Source organism: Thamnophis sirtalis, unplaced genomic scaffold, assembly GCF_051295495.1.
Source record: "Thamnophis sirtalis isolate CommonGarterSnake01/CBP01778 unplaced genomic scaffold, rThaSir2_p1.2 scaffold_16, whole genome shotgun sequence".
NCBI lineage: Eukaryota > Metazoa > Chordata > Lepidosauria > Squamata > Natricidae > Thamnophis > Thamnophis sirtalis.
The window spans coordinates 6,619,553-6,638,228 of NW_028261396.1; the positions used below are offsets into that span (position 1 = coordinate 6,619,553).

At 43.9% G+C, this 18,676-nt stretch overlaps 1 protein-coding gene across 2 annotated transcripts in view; it reads right to left on the minus strand.

Annotated features, from left to right (window-relative positions):
• The window catches only part of SNTG2 (syntrophin gamma 2), a 229,866-nt gene that overhangs the window by 58,478 nt on the left and 152,712 nt on the right, over positions 1–18,676 (minus strand). For both annotated transcript variants that reach the window (XM_087702793.1, XM_087702792.1), the window contains exons 10-11: positions 17,703–17,832; positions 4,269–4,307 (exon numbers count right to left, since the gene is read on the minus strand). In XM_087702793.1, the coding sequence (XP_087558919.1) occupies positions 4,269–4,307; positions 17,703–17,832 (169 nt within the window). The remainder of the gene's footprint in view (positions 1–4,268; positions 4,308–17,702; positions 17,833–18,676) is intronic.

Below are 18,676 nucleotides of genomic sequence, written 5' to 3' on the forward strand. Positions count from 1 at the left end.
GCTGGTTTGTTTCTGAGTGCAATTCAAGGTGCTGGATATAATGCCCCACTATGTGTTTGCAAGTTCTACATACTCAGGATGTGTTAACGGTTTGGGCCTACTCATAGTCCTCACTTCTTGTGATAGATGTGATAGGAAGGGGCTGGAAACCTACGAGACAGACTAGACCCAGAAATATAATATAGAATCAGGTTGTCATGGAAAAAAAAATCTACCAGTGTGATCACCAGGAGTTGAAAACAACTTGATGGCACATAATTGCATTAAGTTACATGCTGTATCAAATTTATTGATTTTTTAAATATGAAGTTAGTTTTTAATTTAATATATTGATTCTATGATTGTATGATACATATTTTCATATCAGAATTTTCAATTTTTCTTCCGAAAGAATTATTGGTGTTTTCCAGTAGGATGAATAGAGAACCCAACCAGTTATTACAGGAAAAGTCAGTTTGATATATATCGTAGGAATGGTTGTAAAAGTCAACAATGACCGTATGGCATGTAGTCATCATAATCAATATTCAATACTGTAAAGGATAACAGGAAGAAAAGAAAAACCTACCTTTAAAACCTGTTTTATATTATTATAAATCATTTTCCAGAATTCTTGCAGTATTGCCAAGTGTGAAATAAAGATCTAATCTTTTTATTGCATTTGCAACAAGTTTGGAAGTGAATTCTCTATTTTGACAGTCAAGTAATATACCCTTGGCAGAACATCAAACTGCTGGGGTTGTTATGAATGTCCTGAACGGACACCTGATGCAGGAAAGCAAACTCACATTGAAACCCAGCAAGACAAGAGACACTGTTGTTGGTTTTGTTCTTACATGATTTGGCCCCATGTAGTCCCATGTAATCCTGTCTGCTCTTACCAAAAGGGCAAGTGGAGGGTTTTCATCCCATGTAATACAGAGGAATTAGAAATCAGAGGGAATCTTTCTTTAAAGTTGCCCTTCACTAGGGAACAGCGTATCCCGAGTTATGCGGTGCCCCCCAACCGCCAGCCTTCTGAAAAACCAACCGATTCCAGCAAGCAATTGGTAGTTCATGATAGACGGTCTGTGTTGTAGGCTGGAGCTTTTATGAGATTGCATTTTATTATTTTATTATTTGCATTTTATTATATTTTTATATAATAAAATGCATGTCTTACTATCTGTTGCTTAGCAACTATTCCAAGTTATGATGGAACACCCTCCCCCCCCCAAAGATACTTATGACTCAGCTCCAAAGTTCTGATGGCCGCCCTTCTATGGCCATATGGCCCCATTTTGGGTGCTCGCCAACTAGTCCACATTTATACCTCCCTGCAGCATTCTGCAGTTCCCTGATCAGGATTTACAATGTTTTTGCAGAAAACCAGTGTCTACTTCAGTGGTCAGAATGCCGTACTTCAGGGCTAACTCACTGCCCACTGCCATGAGTTCAGTCCTGACTGGCTCAAGGTAGACTCAGTCTTCCATCCTTCTGAGGTTGGTAAAATGAGGACCCAGATTGCTGGGGGCAAGAGGCTGACTCTGTAAACCGCTTAGAGAGGGCTGTGAAGCCCTGTGAAGTAGTCTAAGTGCTATTGCTATTTGGGAAAAATCACACATCGAAACAATGTGTTTACTGAATGACCGTAGATTCACTTCACTATCATGGTGCTTTGCTTAATGACTGCCCCAGAAAGCATTCGTAAAATTGAGCCAGTCATGTGATGATCCATTTTATAATTGTCAGATTTACCACTGTAATGGATAGGCTCTATCATGGTCATAAGACAAGGACCACCTATAGAGATTATGCGGTTATTGTTTACCTAATGTTTTCTGACTATCATAAGAGTCCTTGAAGTTAATATTTCAAGAATATTTCCCATCTCCTATCGCCTTCCCTTAAGGCAGCAAAAATCCGATCCCAACTGCTGTTGGGCCCCCAAGTATTTCTTTTAAGGCAAAAGAAATCTGCTAGAAACAATTACATACACACACACACACAAATTATACACATACATATACAAATGTACATATACACACACACAGACATACATAGAAGCATGCATTTAGGAAATCACAGAAATTACGATTTCTAAATACATTGCAATACTGTATGAGTTGTTAATAATTCCAGTTAACTTGAAAAAATTATTAGGTGTAGATCTCAAACAAAATAAAGCTACAAATATAACTCAAAATCAAGTTGTATGGATTCCATTCATAGCATAACCTAATTCAAAATTTTACCACGAAAATGTGGCCCAGTGGTGTGTGTGTTAGAAATTGAGTCACAAATCTAGCTGTCTTCTAAAATAAGAGAGAAATAAGTACTTTCTATTTTCTGAGCATTATGATAAAGCATACAAAGCAGACTCAAGAAATGTTCATATTTGCAGAGCAGGAAAGGTAAACATTTGGCAGGTTCCAAGAAGATGATATACTAGTTTAAGCTACAGTTTTGACATTTCATTTCTACGCTGAGGCAAATATATGAGTCTTAAAACAACAAAACCCACAAAAATCTCATAGACTTGCAAGAGATTTGAGAAATGCAATAGATTTCTCGAGAAAAATAGCTGATACTGAAATTTAAAGCAATTAGGATAACAAATTCTGCTTTTGAAAAAGTGATCCCATTTGTCTTAGATTAGATTCTGTTCTGCTACAAATTCAAGGGATGAATTTACAGCAAGGATGAATAATAAGAAGCAAATGTTGCAAAGAGAATTCCAGATGCAATTTCCAATACGAATATGAAGAAAACAAGAAACTCCCTCATTCTTCTATCTAACTGGGGGGAAAAGAGGCTGCTCAGCCGAGCCTTTCCCGTTTTTACTTGAAGATGTCAGGAGTTGAATTTGAGTTATTTATATAAGAACAGATGGTCTCTATATACTGAAGTATGGCTGAATATATATGAAACCAAACACAAAAAGGTTAAATCATGTCTTTGGTATTTCCATGTGCAAATTTCCAAAGCAGGAACATATCCACATCCTTGTTTGTGCTATGAAAATGCAGACATCCTTAAGCTATGAGAATGAAAGAAATATGCACACTTTCTTTCAGATGTTAATTACAGGTGTACAGACTACGTCTTTCTTCTTGCATTCGACCACAGCAGAACTCAAAATTTTCTCAGGGATGTAACTCTCAGGGTTGATCCTGGGAAAAGAGCTAGAAAGGTCAGGATCTTTATCTTGTGATGGTGCTGGTAGTAGCTGTGAGTTCTTTATCCCATCCCTCAGAGGAGAGAATCTTATGACTTCAGCAACCAAAACAATTTTTTCCTAAGGAACTGGGCAGAAATAGCCTAATATGCTACTATTTGTCCGCTATTACCTTACAAGTAATTACTATGTAAACCAGGGGTGTCAAACTTGGGTTGTTACAACATCATCACGTGACGTATTGCAATTCCTCTGCTTTGCTAAACCGGATGTGGGCGTGGCCAGCTCGTGACCCATCCGGTCCACAGGTGGCGAGCTTGACAGCCCTGGTATAAATCTTATCACAAATGGTGCTGGGCGTATTAAAAGGAAGAGTACAGAGCCTCGTAATCAAAGACTAATGATGAGTAGAAGAGAAATTAAATAAGCTGGGCTTTTCTCCCTTTCTGTTTTTCATTGCTTGTTGACTTTTTAATGCCTAGTGCAGTGATTCTCAGCCTGTGGTCTGCAAACTCTGGAGTGTGTGTGCTGTGATTTTGTCACGGGGGGGTCCATGAAGGCTTGAAGAAATGTTATGATTTAAATTTTGAGTTAAATCTTGGGAGTGCGTTGCCACAAAGGTTATTTAAAAGGAGTCCAGAGTGAAGAAAAGGTTGAGAACCACTGGGCCAGGGCACGTAGAATGGCTGTGATCTGCTTTTACGTGCAAAGGGAAATAAGACATGTTTGATAAATGAAGGTGAATGATTGGTAAACAATTAAGAATAAAGTAAATAATAAAAAGAAGATCTTTCAAAAGCACTATATTTCCAAAGCAAGTCTACAAACTAAATATCTAATCCTTCCCTTGTTTTCTTGTCATCATAACTTAATTATTCTGAGGACATTCAAATTCTATTTCTGTTTAGTGAAATTTTGCTTCGTAAGCTGGCTTATTTCAGGCATTAAACATACTTTTCCTCCCTGCTTACTCTACGAAATGCAACATACTGGTAGGATAATTACTGCCCCCCCCTCTCTCTCCCTCCCCCTCCCTCTCTCTCTTTTTAAACCTACTGAAAAAGAAATGTGAAATCACATATATCTAGGAATAACACAATGAACACCCTACCTGGTCCGAGGCAGAACAGCACTTGTTTGCCATCTTCATCTGTAAAAAAAGAATAGAAAAAGGTAATAACACAAAATAACTGCAATTATATTGTCATTTATGAGTTTTATTCATAATTGCGTGGCTCTCATGGTAACCACGTGGTCCCAAGAAAATATGAGATTGAATTGAGGAGGCAACAACAGGATGCAGCAGATTCACCATAATCTATTCTTACTTCCTAAACTGAAAGACGCCACAGTCAGGGTAAGTAGTAGATTCAGAGTCCACTTTTCCCACAGAGGTTCAGGGAGGCATATTTAACATAACTTCCTGCATTTCCCTCTGATGGGCTGGGCTGAGATTAACTGGCCCCCAAACCCCACTAAGCTTCCACAACTGAGGGTGAATTTGAGTTTCTAAGATCCTAGTCCATTACTTAAATAATGCCATGCAGCACTATTTAAGTAGAGGACTAGTGCAATGACTCTCTGGCTCTGGATAAAATCAGGATGCTGCATCTGGATGGCAGGAAGCATTCCGTAAGCAACTTCAAAGCTCTATCACTTCTCACCATTTTAACTGAAACAACTGAGAGCAATCAAATAACTAGGAAGCAGATTGACCCTTCAATCTTCCATTGTTGCTGTGGATACTCTCCCCCATTGGACTGAGAGGAGCTCCTGCCAATCATACTTGAAATGGAGCTTCTTTGAATCAGAATAGGATGCAATTTTCAAAAGAAAAAAATACAGCACACAGAATAAGCAAGCAAGCAGTATCAATCCCATCAGGAACCACAGTGATTTTGTAATGATTGGCAGACTGTAGTAAATAAGCAGATAAGTATCTCAACTTAGTAAAGATTTTAAAGTAGATTGACCTGTGCAAGGTTCCATAGAAATCATTTCATTCAATATCTCTAGAAACCTGCCATGCTCATATCAATGTGGCTGTTTAAAAAGTTTCAACAAAGCCCATGAGTTTCATACATGGTTCTATGCTCTATGGACACCATGTTTATCTTTTACTATATCCCTTCATACAAGTGAAGTAGAAAAAGACTTCATAATTTAGTGCAGGCAGTAACCCTATTTCTAAGCATTTATTTGTATTGATCTTTCTATAAGAGCAGCTGTATGATCTATGATTTATTATGGCTCTTAATGGCATGCAAACAAAATTAACCTTAATAACTTGACCATCCTTAAAAGGATACATTAATCTATCTACTGTATATCTGGGTTGTTTCAACTGTGTTTATGCTTAAATGTGTCTATTCATTAAATATTTAAATAAATCTGATATTTTTAAATGCAAAAAACTGAATTTTAATTAGTGCAATCCTTCTGATGAGCCAAGAACCATACTGTAAGATCTGGAAAAAGTATGGAATCCAAAGAGAAACTCTTGTTTTGATTTACACAATAGTCCAGGAAATGCAACTTAGATCAACTAATCTAAAATGCATATAGAATTTCAATTAAATTCTCCTACAAAAGACATTTCACTGCTTCTCCATGGTATGGTATTGTACCACCTAATAAATTAGGCCCTGAAAGAGAAGCAGGACATAATTCTAATAATAACAGAAAGGGTTGTTATGTACTACCATTGATAAATATATCTTATATATTAATGATTTTTTTTTTGCTAACAAATTTCAGAATTGTTTAATTATTTGTTTGTGAAATCAATTCACCAGAGGGTTCTCTAAGTACTTGGCAAGCTGGAGCAGTACAATGAAATAATCACAATATCTAGATAAAATGGACTAAAACATAGAATTCTACAATAAAAATGTTTTAACAAGTGTTTCAGAGCAATCCTTGCTGAAAACATCACCATGTAAAAGTAAAACTTACACTGCATATGAAATTACTGACTTTACAATTCTCTGGGTTGTTAACCATAAAGTATTAAAAGAAACAATGTAAGATATTCTCACAGGCTATATATAAAAATACAAAAAAGAGCAAACAGAACTTGATTCTGAGTAGTCCCGGTAGTAGTAGTAGTAGTAATAATAGTAGTAGTGGTAGTAGTAGCAGAAGCAGCAGCAGCAATAGGTTTAGAAGCTGCCCAGAATAACATAGTTTTTTTTTTTTTAAAAAAAAAATTCAAGATAAATAAGGAACAAGTAAAAAATAGAGAACAAGATAGCAAAAGAAATATAATGGTATAATCTTACATGGCTATATCTGGAAATACGTCCCATATATCAAACAAGCCACCATCGTAAAAGATGTTGCCTTTGTCTTACAATTGTACATTATGACAATGATTAACATGCTAATTTAAAAACTTAAATTAAGAACTGCTTTTTTCACAGCAAATAAAAAAGTGTAACATATATTCTTTTTGTCATTGTCAAATGCAAATTACCATCCTAACTGATTTATGCTCTATAAACTTCACTGGAAGCTGCGCTGGAGGTAAGAGGGAAGGAGGCTGTCCTACTACATCTCTAATGAGGATAAATCTTCCCCTTAACAAGTCAGATTTGGCTTGGGGAGAATTATTTATTTAAATATAATAAATATTACATTTTATTAAATATATTTGTTATATAATATAAATATTATATTGACCCTCTGTGGGAACTGTTGATAGATCAGACAATGCCTGTTTTCTTTTGTTTGGGAGTTGGATTTTCTATACTTGTTGATTGATTGATTGAAATTTGTCAAACAAAAACAAGAACAAGATAATAACAATACAATGACAGGGGCAATAGGCATATTGGTGCACTTATGCCTGCCCCCTCTTCTGACCACTTGAGTATGAAGCAAGGCCCACAGAAATCAATTTGGGATTGAAACTGAAAATTCGTAGCTGAGACAACTGAATCAGGCGGGGCATTCCAGACTTTGATAACTCTGTTACAGAAATCATATTTTTCACAGTCAAGTTTAGAACAATTTACATTGAGTATACGGTACTCAATGTAATTTACTAAATGTAAATTTTCATTTGCCTATACTGTAGATAAACTATGTGGACACATAGAATTTTCTCCACCCTGACATCAACATGTAGAAGAGGAACTGACGAAGAATATTAAAACTGGAACAAGACACACCTCAAAGCTCTGTCTTTGAATTAATTGAGGTGCTGTTAATTGTCAATGCTCTGTGTTAGTGTGTGTGTGTGTGTGTATTTATTAGTATGATCCTCAGCCTGAAGAATTCACTGCAGTATTAAACACTCTTGATAGAAGTTTAGGAACTCCAGGAGGCTGGTCCAATGTGGGTTGATACATGGAAGTTTTTCAACTTCCAAGTGGAATCTTGATCTGAGAGAATGATTAACCCAGAATCGCCCAGCCAACTTCTGTGGCTAGGACAAAGGTGGGGAACGGTGACCCTTTTATGACTTGTGGGCTTCAACTCCCAGAATTCCTGAGCCAAGCATGCTATACTAAAACTGGCTCAGGAATTCTGGGAGTTGAAGCCCACAAGTCATAAAAGGGTCACCGTTCCCCACCCCTGGCCTAGGGGAATGTTAAGACCCATGATTTCTAGTGGAGTACCATAACCACTTCAGCACCCTAGCTATCACTCAAGAGGAGAGATTGAGATTATTATTTTACATTTCCAGTGCTGGTGTGATTGATGAGGATCTAAACAGTGAATAAAGAAAGACATTTTGGCAATTCATTAGTTGGTCTTAAACACACCATTTCCTCTCAATTCTGTTACCTGGCATCATTATTTTAACTACCTAGAAATGTAGAATATTCAAATCATACCATCATTATTACCTTAAACCCTTCCAACATCTCCTCCTTTGTGGTATAAGATAGAAATAATAATTGTAACCCAGCTCGGCAATGCAGAGCAGGGGGTTTCAGCGGTGGGTTAATGACAAAAGAAGCATTGTGTGGTTGTGACATAAGCCTTCTCTCTTTTGTACATGTGTTATAACATCACCTGCGCACCCAAAAGGAGCAGATCTTGCTGCACTGTGTTACTTTCATTTTTTTGATTAAAATAGCAAGTTCACTGAAAGGGTATTTAAATGATGAAGGAGATTTTAGGTTTTCTAGAATTCTTCTGGATTTTTTTTTAAAAAAATCCTCCTCAATGCTTAAATTTAAACATCTGTCCTCTGCCTTAAACCCCCCACCTCATTTCCCCAAAAAGAAATGTAGTGAAGTTACTGGTAAGCGGTACTAAGAGTAGAGAAGCTTGGAGCAGTAGCTCCTTTATAAATAAAGAGCTACATGGGAATGCTGCATTCATTTTAATCTGCTGGGCAATTTCTCTCAAAGAAAAATTTTTTAGCTCAAACTGGGCAGGAATTCAGGTTGATGTGGCTCATTAAAAAGGATTCCCTACTGACTGATTTTTACTACATATAGTATTTCTCTTGCAATACTGTTCTATCTTTCTTATTCAGCCACTTCAACTTTTTTAACACGAAGAGATTCAGAGCAATCTAGTTACAAGAGAGCAATATTTGAGAGGTTCCCAGTTCACAATGGCACAATCGGAATAAATATGGCAGCAAATGCATTTGGGAGAGAAACCTTTTCGAAAGCCTCAATCCTTATGCATCAAATGCATTTTTAGAAATATATTAATGGTGCTCTAATACTTCTCAGTGAATAAGGTTATATCGGTAGGCAAATAACTGATGACCTGATTCATGAAAATCCTTTCTTAGAAAAACAATAATGGCACTAAAATATATACAGCATTTGGCAACAAACTCCATTGGAACCAGTGGGATCTACTCTTGTTTTAGCACAGGCAAGATCAAACTAGAATCACCTGATAATGAAAAATAAATGCAATTCCATTTGATTGTGCCCCACAAGAACCAGTCATTCCCTCCAATGGAAAATTATGTTGGTACGAAGGAGAACTCAGATCAAAGCCCTCTTTAACAAAGCATCAGAGATGTTTTTAAGAAGCTCCTAAAGCAGATGAGATTTTGGTTCTGATAGCGTCATTCTGTTTTCCGAGGTCACCTAGCTCAGGGTGTAGACAGGCCAACCCTTAAGCCAGATGTGTGGAAATTTCCACCATCTGTGAAGCAGAAAGGCCTGGGTTTTCAATTAGAAAAATGTTTCTTTCGAAACAGTCTGGCAAACGACAGTCTTCTGCTCATGTGTCTTACTTTTCAATGGAAAAGGTTTTTCCTTGCCAGAAGAGCAAAGTCCAAAAGAATCCAGAGTGACTGATATGCTGTTTTTGAACTTATAAGCTCTTGGAGAGAAACAAGCTATGTGTCCATGGAACCACCGCCTGTGCTGAAAAGAGAACCACGAGTTTTGTCCACATGGTTTATTGTTCTCACCAGATTCTTTGAGAGGAGCTGCTGCTCCTCTTCATCACCAAACATCTCTGAAGATTGACCGTTGTCTTACCTGAACGGTCCTTCTATGGGTGCTGCGAAGGGAATCCAATCATGGGTTAACTTAGCCTTCTAGCCTTGAGACTGAGTATGCAAATATCAAAGTTACGCCTCCTCTGACTGGACTTCCGCTTCCTCTCCAGTTCTTATTACGAAGTCCACCGAAGAAGCATTATGTCAATCCTCAACAAGCCGCAAGTCATCCGGCACTACGGAGTCAAGTCCAGTCAGTAACTAGTCACAGTCAATGGAGCCCTGACCAGCCGAAGCCGCGGGCGGGTTTGGATTCCCTTCGCAGCACCCATAGAAGGACCGTTCAGGTAAGACAACGGTCATTCTCCTGTGTGCTGCTCCGGGAATCCAATCATGGGATATATCAAAGCAATGAACTCCCAGGGCGGGAGCTAGGCTGGTCAGGCTCCTCCGCAGACGGAAGGACCCTTTGCAACACTCTCCGCCCAAAGGACGCCTCGGCCGAGGCGAAGACATCAATCTTGTAGTGGCGAATAAAAGGCGAGGGGGATGCCCAAGTGGCCGCCCTGCAAATCTCTTCCACGGACGCTTGCGTCGCCCAGGCCGCTGTGGTGGCCGCACTCCTGGTGGAATGAGGAGTGATTCGCCTTGGAACCGGTCTGGAGTGGGTGTCATACGCCAACGCAATGCAAGCTTTCAACCATCGGCCGATGGTGTGGGAGGACACCTTCTGTCCCATTGAAGATGGCTGGAAGGAGACGAACAGGGCCTCCGATCTTCGGAACGACGCCGTGCGCTTCACATAGCGACGAAGAGCCCTGCGCACATCCAGATGGTGCCACTGACGTTCCCGCGGATGAGACGGGTGAGGACAAAAGTCCGGCAGGACAAGTTCTTGAGTTCTGTGAAACAATGAATTTATCTTTGGAAGAAAGGTCGGATCCAAACGAAGCACTACCTTGTTCGGGTGGAAGATGCAAAGATCCGCACGAACCGAAAGGGCTGCTAGCTCCGACACCCTCCTGGCCGATGTTATGGCCACCAGGAAAGCCGTCTTGAGTGTCAGCAAGCGGAGGCTGATGGAGTGTAGAGGCTCAAAGGGGGCAGCTGTAAGGGCCCTGAGAACCAAGGTCAAATCCCACGTGGGATAACGATGTACCGTCGGCGGTCGTAAGTTGGAAGCACCCTTAAGGAAGGTTCGAACTCGCAAGTGCTGGGATAAGGAGCGGCCTTGGCCACCCCCGACCACCGTTGACAAGGCTGTGACCTGACGGCGAAGTGTGTTTGGTGCCAACCCCTTGTTGAGGCCGGACTGCAAGAAATCCAGAACCTGGGGCACCGAGGCCTTGATGGGATCGACCCCGGTGCGTCGGCACCAGCGGCAGAAGGCCTGCCAGGTAGCTTCGTAAATACGGGTAGTCGACGGGCGACGGGCCGCCTGAATTGTAGAGATGACTTCGTCTGAATAGTGGAGGGCCGCTAGCATCTCCCGCTCACGTGCCACACGGCTAACTGCAACAGCTGAGGGCCCGGGTGCCGGAGAGCCCCTTGGTGGAGCTGAATCTTGTCGTCCGGGATCCTCCAAGGACGCGAAACGGACAGATGGACGAGGTCTGCGTACCAGGGACGTCTGGGCCACATTGGAGCGACCAGCAGCACTTCCGCCTGTTCTGTCAATATCTTCTGAATGACCGACGGAAGGATCGGGAGAGGAGGAAAGGCATAGAGAAGGCCGGCCGGCCAACGGCTGCGTAGAGCGTCTACCCCCTCCGCCCCCGGAGCCTGGTATCGGGAGTAAAACCGGGGAAGTTGTGCGTTGCGCGGGTGAGCGAACAGATCCACCTCGGGCAGGCCGAAGCGGCGAGAGAGCTCCTGGAAGAGAATGGGGTGGAGCTGCCACTCCCCCTGATCCACAGTCGCTCTGCTCAGCCAGTCCGCCTGAGTGTTGGCTTCGCCCGAGATGTGCTCCGCCCGAATCGATGAGAGTCTGGGCTCCGCCCAATGGAACAACCTTTCCGCTTCCAGCATCAGAGCTCTGGACTGCGTTCCCCCTTGGCGGTTGATGTGAGCCTTGGAGGCCACATTGTCGGTCAGGATTAACACATGGTGATGAGATACAATGTCCCGAAATTCCAGGAGAGCCAGACGGATGGCCCGCAACTCCAGCCAGTTTATGCTGTTCGCCAGCTCCTGATCCGACCATCGACCTTGGGCCACCTTGTCCAGGGCATGGGCCCCCCATCCGAATAAGCTGGCGTCCGTTGTAACTTGAACGCGGTCCGGCTCCTTGAATGGACATCCCCTGAGGAGCCTGGACGACATCCACCAATGCAGGGACCGCCTGGCCTTGCCCGGGAGCTGCACCTTGATGTGGGAATGACTGGTATGCGCTCTTTGGAAGGGCAGCAGGAACCACTGGAGAGGACGCGCATGGAACCTGGCCCAGGGCACCACGCTGATGCAGGAGATCATCTTCCCTAGCAGTTTGGAAAGCGACAGCAGCGGTACTCGCCGATGGGATAGCGCATGATGCGCTAGGCAGTATATGCTCTGCCTCCTTTCCGGGGACAGGAAAACCTCGCACGACATCGAGTTGATGGTGGTTCCCAGATGAAGGAGGGACGTGGTTGGGCGCAGGTGGCTCTTGGGCAGATTGAGGACAAAGCCATGGTCCCGCAATGCGTCCATCGTGACCTGTAGGTCTCGGAGGGCCTGATCTCGAGAGGACGACAGCACCAACACGTCGTCCAAATAACAATTGATGCGTATTGGAATTGAGCGAAGGGAGGCTGCCAATACTGCCAGAAGCTTGGTGAACGTGCGCGGGGCCGAGGAGAGGCCGAATGGCAAGGCCCGGTATTGATAATGACGGCCGTTGAAGTGAAACCGCAGGAACTTCCGATGTGCCGGATGAATGGGCACATGGAGGTACGCTTCTTTGATGTCTATGGAAGTCATCATGTCGCCTTGGCGGATGGAAGCCAATATGCTCTTTAGAGAGTGCATTTTGAATTTTTGGTATTTGATATACTGATTGAGCTGTTTCAAATCTAGGATTGCCCTCCATCCCCCGGAGTTCTTTGGTACTAGGAACAAGATGGAATAAAACCCTAGGCCTCCCTGCCCTTTGGGAACTTGCTCTATGGCCCTGATGGTGAGAAGATGAGATATCTCGGTGTCCATAAGGCGCCGCTTTGACGGGCACCTGGGCACAGGGCACCTGATGAACCTCCTCGGGGGGATGGATAGAAATTCTAGCGTGAGACCCAAACTCACTACTTGAAGGGCCCAGGCGTCTGACGTGAGCTCCGCCCACCGGTGGGCGAAGGCCAAGAGACGTCCTCCTATGGGCCCTACCTCCTGCGAGTCAGCGGTATCTGCGAAAGGATCGGTTGCCCGCTCCTCGGAATGACCGTCTACTCTGCGCCTGACTCTGCTGGCGCCCCCTGTCTCTGGCCCCGGCTCGGTCCTGGCCACGGTCCTGTGCCTGGGAGAACCCCCTGGTATAGTTGGGGACATAGGGGGCAGAGGTAAACCCCGAGTCCCCAGACCGAAAGGGCTGCCGTCTACCATAAGGCTGTGGCCTTCTGGCCACACGGGCACTTGTGGAGGGAAGCACCCTACGTCTGTCCCGAGTCTCAATGAGAATTGGATCCAGCACTGAACCAAACAAGGCCCCGCCCTTAAAGGGCGTGGATGCTAGACGCCACTTGGATTTGATATCAGCTTGCCAGTGGCGGAGCCAGAGCAAACGGCGAGAGGCCACATTGGAAGCCACGGCTCGGGAAGCAAACTTCGCCGCGCTAAGGGTGGCATCAGCAGAAAACTCTAGGGCCGCTATCAGTTTGGTGACATCCTGATGGAGGCGCAGTTCCTCCGGATCCAGCCTTTCCTGTAGCTGTCTCAGCCAAACTAAAGAAGTCCTATTAAAGAAGGAAGCTGCAGTGGCTGATCGCAAGGCCCACGCTGCTGCCTGATGAGTCTTGCGAAGGACCGATTCGGCCTTGCGGTCCTCGGCCTTCAATCCTTCCGAAATTTCAGAAGGAATTAATGCCGGTGAAGCAAGAGCCGCTATGGGAGCATCCACTGTGGGAAACTGCAGGAGGGCCTCCAACTCTGGGGAAGATGTGAAAAGCTTCCTATCACCAGACCCAGGGGCTTTAACCGCGGTCGGCTCATCCCACTGCTTTTGGATTAAATCAAGAAAAAGCTTGGGAGATGGGATAAAATCCTGCAGAGCCACCTGCTCAGCAAAGAGCCGCTCGGTGGCATCCAGGCCCACAGCAGCACTTTCTGCAGAAATTGCCTCCCCCATGTGGGTGGTAGTCTTGGCCTTATATAGCAGGGATTTGAAAAGAGTGTGCCTGAAAAGCCCAGGGGGCGGAGGCTGGTCCACAGGAAGGCCCTCGTCACCAGAGAGTTCCCTATCCTGGATTTCACCTTCTTCCACTAAGGGAGATTGTGCGCTAAACACAGAGTGTAAAGGGGAAGGAGGATCAGTTTGCAGAATGGAAGAATCCCCTTGTACTGCTTGGGGAGCCAGGCCTGAGTAGGCCAGAGTAGGCCTGGAGACCTGCGATCTACGCGCTAATTCCGCATCCACCCCTCTGGAAATAGCCTCTGAGATCATGCTGTAGAATTCAGCAGAAAGGCCCAAATCCTGGCCCTCCAGAGGCCTGAGGCCTGCAGCTGTGGGGGTGAACGTGGCAGAGGGCCCAGCGCGTGGAGGTGAACGAAGAGAAGCCCCACTAGCCTCCGAAATAATTGGGGGAGAACGAGGCCCGAAAGCCCCTACCTCGGGAATAGGGCCCTGGGGAAGCTGAATATCAGGAGACCAACCCTGCTCAACAACCCTCACCGGAGACACAGGCTGCTGAACCAAAACCGGAGGGGAAGAAATGGGAGCCCCAGATGCCTTGGGGGGAACTTTGGCCTTGTCCTTGCGCTTGTGCGACTTATCCCGAACAGTAGATGAGGCTCGAGGCCTACTAGTAGAGGCCCTGGTCGCGGCCCTGCTGGGCCCAGGGCTGGCCCCTCCCTCGCCAGGGGAACGGGGCTCAGAAACTGGCCGGACAGTACCTTGCAATTGATCAGCCATGATATGAGTTTGAAAGAGCTCAATCAGCGAGACAAAGGAATGCAATTGAAAGCACTTCGCCAAGAACGCCACGTGGAAGCAGAGACTAAGAGAAGCGACCTCCTCCCTGAGTCAGCAAACTCGAGTGAGGGAAAAGGGAGGGGCGGAAGCAGTGCGCAGACTCAAGCGCGCGAACAAAATCTGCCTTCTCATCCCAGGCGTTAGAGCGCATGCGTGAAAAGCGCTTCCAAATAAGGTCACCGGCTTCAAAGGCGCGAAATTCAAAGGAACCGCAAGGGAAATTCCCAACAGCCGATCCGTGTAATCCTCCGGCAGCCGCTCCAGCGAGGGCACAAAGGAGGGAGGCGGGGAAGGGGGGGAAGACCCGCTCCGACAAGCCAAAGCCTCGGATCTGACCGCGCCCGCGGGCGGGTGCTATCCGGCAGGGGTGGCAGCGCTGGGAGACTCAGCTTCCTTGCGCGCTGATGATAAGGGAGGGCAGGCGGAGAAGCCCCACTCCAGCTGCAGCGATCCGATATCCCTTAAGGGAAATAGCGAGGGAGGAATCTGCTGACAGCAATCTGCCGCTTTACCTCCAATCCAGCAAGAAATCCACAGTGAAAAACCAAGTAATTTCATCCTTAACCTAGAAATATTAGCAATTAATCAAGAGAGCGTTGAAAATAAGTCTCGTAGGCTTGACTGAGTAATAAGGACTGGAGAGGAAGCGGAAGTCCAGTCAGAGGAGGCGTAACTTTGATATTTGCATACTCAGTCTCAAGGCTAGAAGGCTAAGTTAACCCATGATTGGATTCCCGGAGCAGCACACAGGAGAACCTCAATTTCCTTAGGCTTTTGCTCCATCTGTGCCTTCTCATTCAACGATTTCCTCATTCAGCCTTACCTGCGCGTGCATAATTAGAACACAGGTCTGCCCTTGTTCCTATTGCAGTCTATAGAATTAAACGGATTTTACTTGGAATCAGAAAGGAGAACGTTTTGCCAGCAGTGCTGACAGTTTGGCAGGCAGCCAGGGATACACCATATGCTCCTTCCCACTCTGAAAATTCAGTATGACAAAATTGTCCCAGAGTATTCCCCCAGGAACCCCATTGTGCTGGCCATTCTACAAGACGCAGCTATTCAGTCCCACAGCTAGACAGCTGCTCCTTCGTCAGAGCGGGGGTGGGATTATTTATTAATCCCGTTTTAGTCAATGGCTAAAGAGCCTTTGCTCCCAGTGTATCCAACTGAGCAGCGTACGACAGGCTCTAAACAAAACTCAGGCAATCTGCAGCCTGCAGGAGGGCTGGCTTTGCTAATGTAAATACTTACACTCCAAGTTCCAATCTTACAAACAGAAATTATGGGATGCAGCACCGTAGCTAATTATTTGAATAAAAAATGCCCTCTCCCAATCAGCAGGAAGGCAAAGTAAACTGGATAGATTAAGTCTTCTTTTTTGGGGTGGGGTGGGGAGAAAACCCCCTTTGAATTCTATTATCATGAGTATGTAATTGGGATACAACCATGTTCTGGATGGTGGTTATTTGTCTACTGGTTATAGGAATGTAGGAAAGGAATGTACACATTAAAATGAATGAATTCAGTATAAATACATTTTAAATAAAAAAAATAGTCACTAATGCTGAAGGACTATACAATGAGTTTTATTCATGGGAATCTTATTCTACTTCGTTATCAACTTTTTTCAAGAAAAAGTGAAGAAAACATACTACCAGCTTATACAATCCTTATATGAGTCAGGCAGAGTGTGTCAAGGGGTGGGGTGGAGGGTGAGAGGTGCGTTCAGGACCAATGAGGGGGAAAAGGGAAGCTATGCAGGTTGATGAGAGTTCAGGTGTGTGCAAGAGCCACAACGGAGGTAAGAAAGAATACAGTGCAGAGGGGACGGTATGCCAAGGTATCGGGTGGGTTGAGAAGGGTGCGCAAGGGTACAACATGGGTTGAAGATGGATTGTGGGGGTACAAATAGGTCAGGAAGAGTACACAGGTGTGCACAAATAGCTGGCGTGCCACAAGTGCAGAAGGTGAGCAGGTGGGGGGAGCCAGCAGGGAATGTAGCAAACTTCAGCCGTGTGATTGCAGAGCCCTACAACCATTCGCAAGTGCCAACAGGTGGCAAAGCACCCAGAGGGCTGGTCATAACCACCATCCATTCAGAACCATTGTAACTTCACACGGTTTCTGAATGAATGGTTGCAGATCAAGGGCTGCCTGTAGAGAGTAAGCACCGCGATGTTTCTTTCGTGTGCACCCGACTATTTATTCCACTCCTAAACGTATCCTATTCAATAAAGCAATCACAATTTAATTACACTATTCATATTCAAATGATCAGAGCAGCAGAGCGCGATCATTTGTCTTCTCTGTATAATGTTTCTCTCAATCATAACGGACAAGAACAACTGAATAATGGCAAAATAGATCCAATTTCTTGATCACATTCTGCTTCATTTTACTCGTGTTAGGAGAGAGTCATCAGAGTGAAGCAAAATGTGTGTGCTAAAATTAAGTTATGCACTGAAGTTAATCATCTCTAGCCTGACAGACAGACTGGGTGCTCTTGGTAAGGACTTGGGCACAGGAGAGGTCAGGGAACATTTTCACAATGCTGATAAATTGATTGTCTGTATGTATTTATGAGCCACGAACCGTATGTTCTGATTTAGAACATGTTCCCAGGGGATTGGATTCTGTGATAAAAATGGCCTCTTCAGAAGCCAGGGAGGGACAGTCTCAGTATGAACCCAGCGTAAGATCCATATTCAAAGAACTGACGATTCAGAAGACTGTTTCCTTCAAAAAGGAAACAGCTGGTTTATAAAAAAATTAAGGTCTGATATAAAGTATATGTAGTGTGGCTCTGTATATGAAATAATGCCTATGAATATAAATATATAATGAAGTGTATGAAAGAGAGAAGAGTCTTCAGATGTTACTTTGAATAATATTTACATGTGAAATAAACACAACAGAACCTAGACTATAAACATTATATACGTATCTAGAAAACAACGTACATTTTGTAGTGTCAAATCACTGATGTTAGTTGATAATGCTCGCAGCCAGTCAGCACTCTCCTGCGCTGAACAAAACTGAAGTATCCCAGTGCTAATTCCATCGAGTGCCAGTACTTCAAATGCATTAGATCTGCAGCAAGAAGAAATATATATATATATATATGTGTGTGTGTATACCATCAAAGAAGCTATACCAGCAATTCTTAAGTCTTCATCTAATCCCTACAAACTAGCATTTATGCACTATAATTCCAGGGAAATGGGAATATAGAGCCACTATAAAGCCACACAGTCAAGTTATATAGGCTCTGCATGTGGTTTCTACCTGAGTGTTATGGAAGTTATTTATTCTTGTTTTCAGATTTCAGAATATAGCAATAGCAATAGCAGTTAGACTTGTATACCACTTCATAGGGCTTTCAGCCCTCTCTAAGCGGTTTACAGAGTCGGCATATCGCCCCCCAACAACAATCCGGGTCCTCATTTTACCCACCTCGGAAGGATGGAAGGCTGAGTCAACCCTGAGCCGGTGAGATTTGAACAGCCGAACTGCAGTCAGCTGAAGTAGCCTGCAGTGCTGCATTTAACCACTGCGTCACCTCGGCTCTCGTGGTGTACAGTAGTTTTAAAGAAGTCCTACCTGGGTCAGGAGTATCACATAGGTGACTGGGTGGACCATACAAGCTCATTCAGCAGAGATCTTTGCAAATGTATTTTGCGTTTAGCCATCCAGATCTCACTTCCCGGATTTGGCTTTTATTTTAACCTATTGATTTATTGCAGATAGATATCAGTGATCTACTGCGGGATAATGTATCTAGAACCAAAGGACACAGTGGCAGGCTACATATTAACTTTTCAAACTTTGAGAGGGAAAAGAAATTGTATATACATATTAAATTATTATTATTATTATTATTATTATTATTATTATTATTATTATTATTATTATTATTCCATGTTTAATAATCATT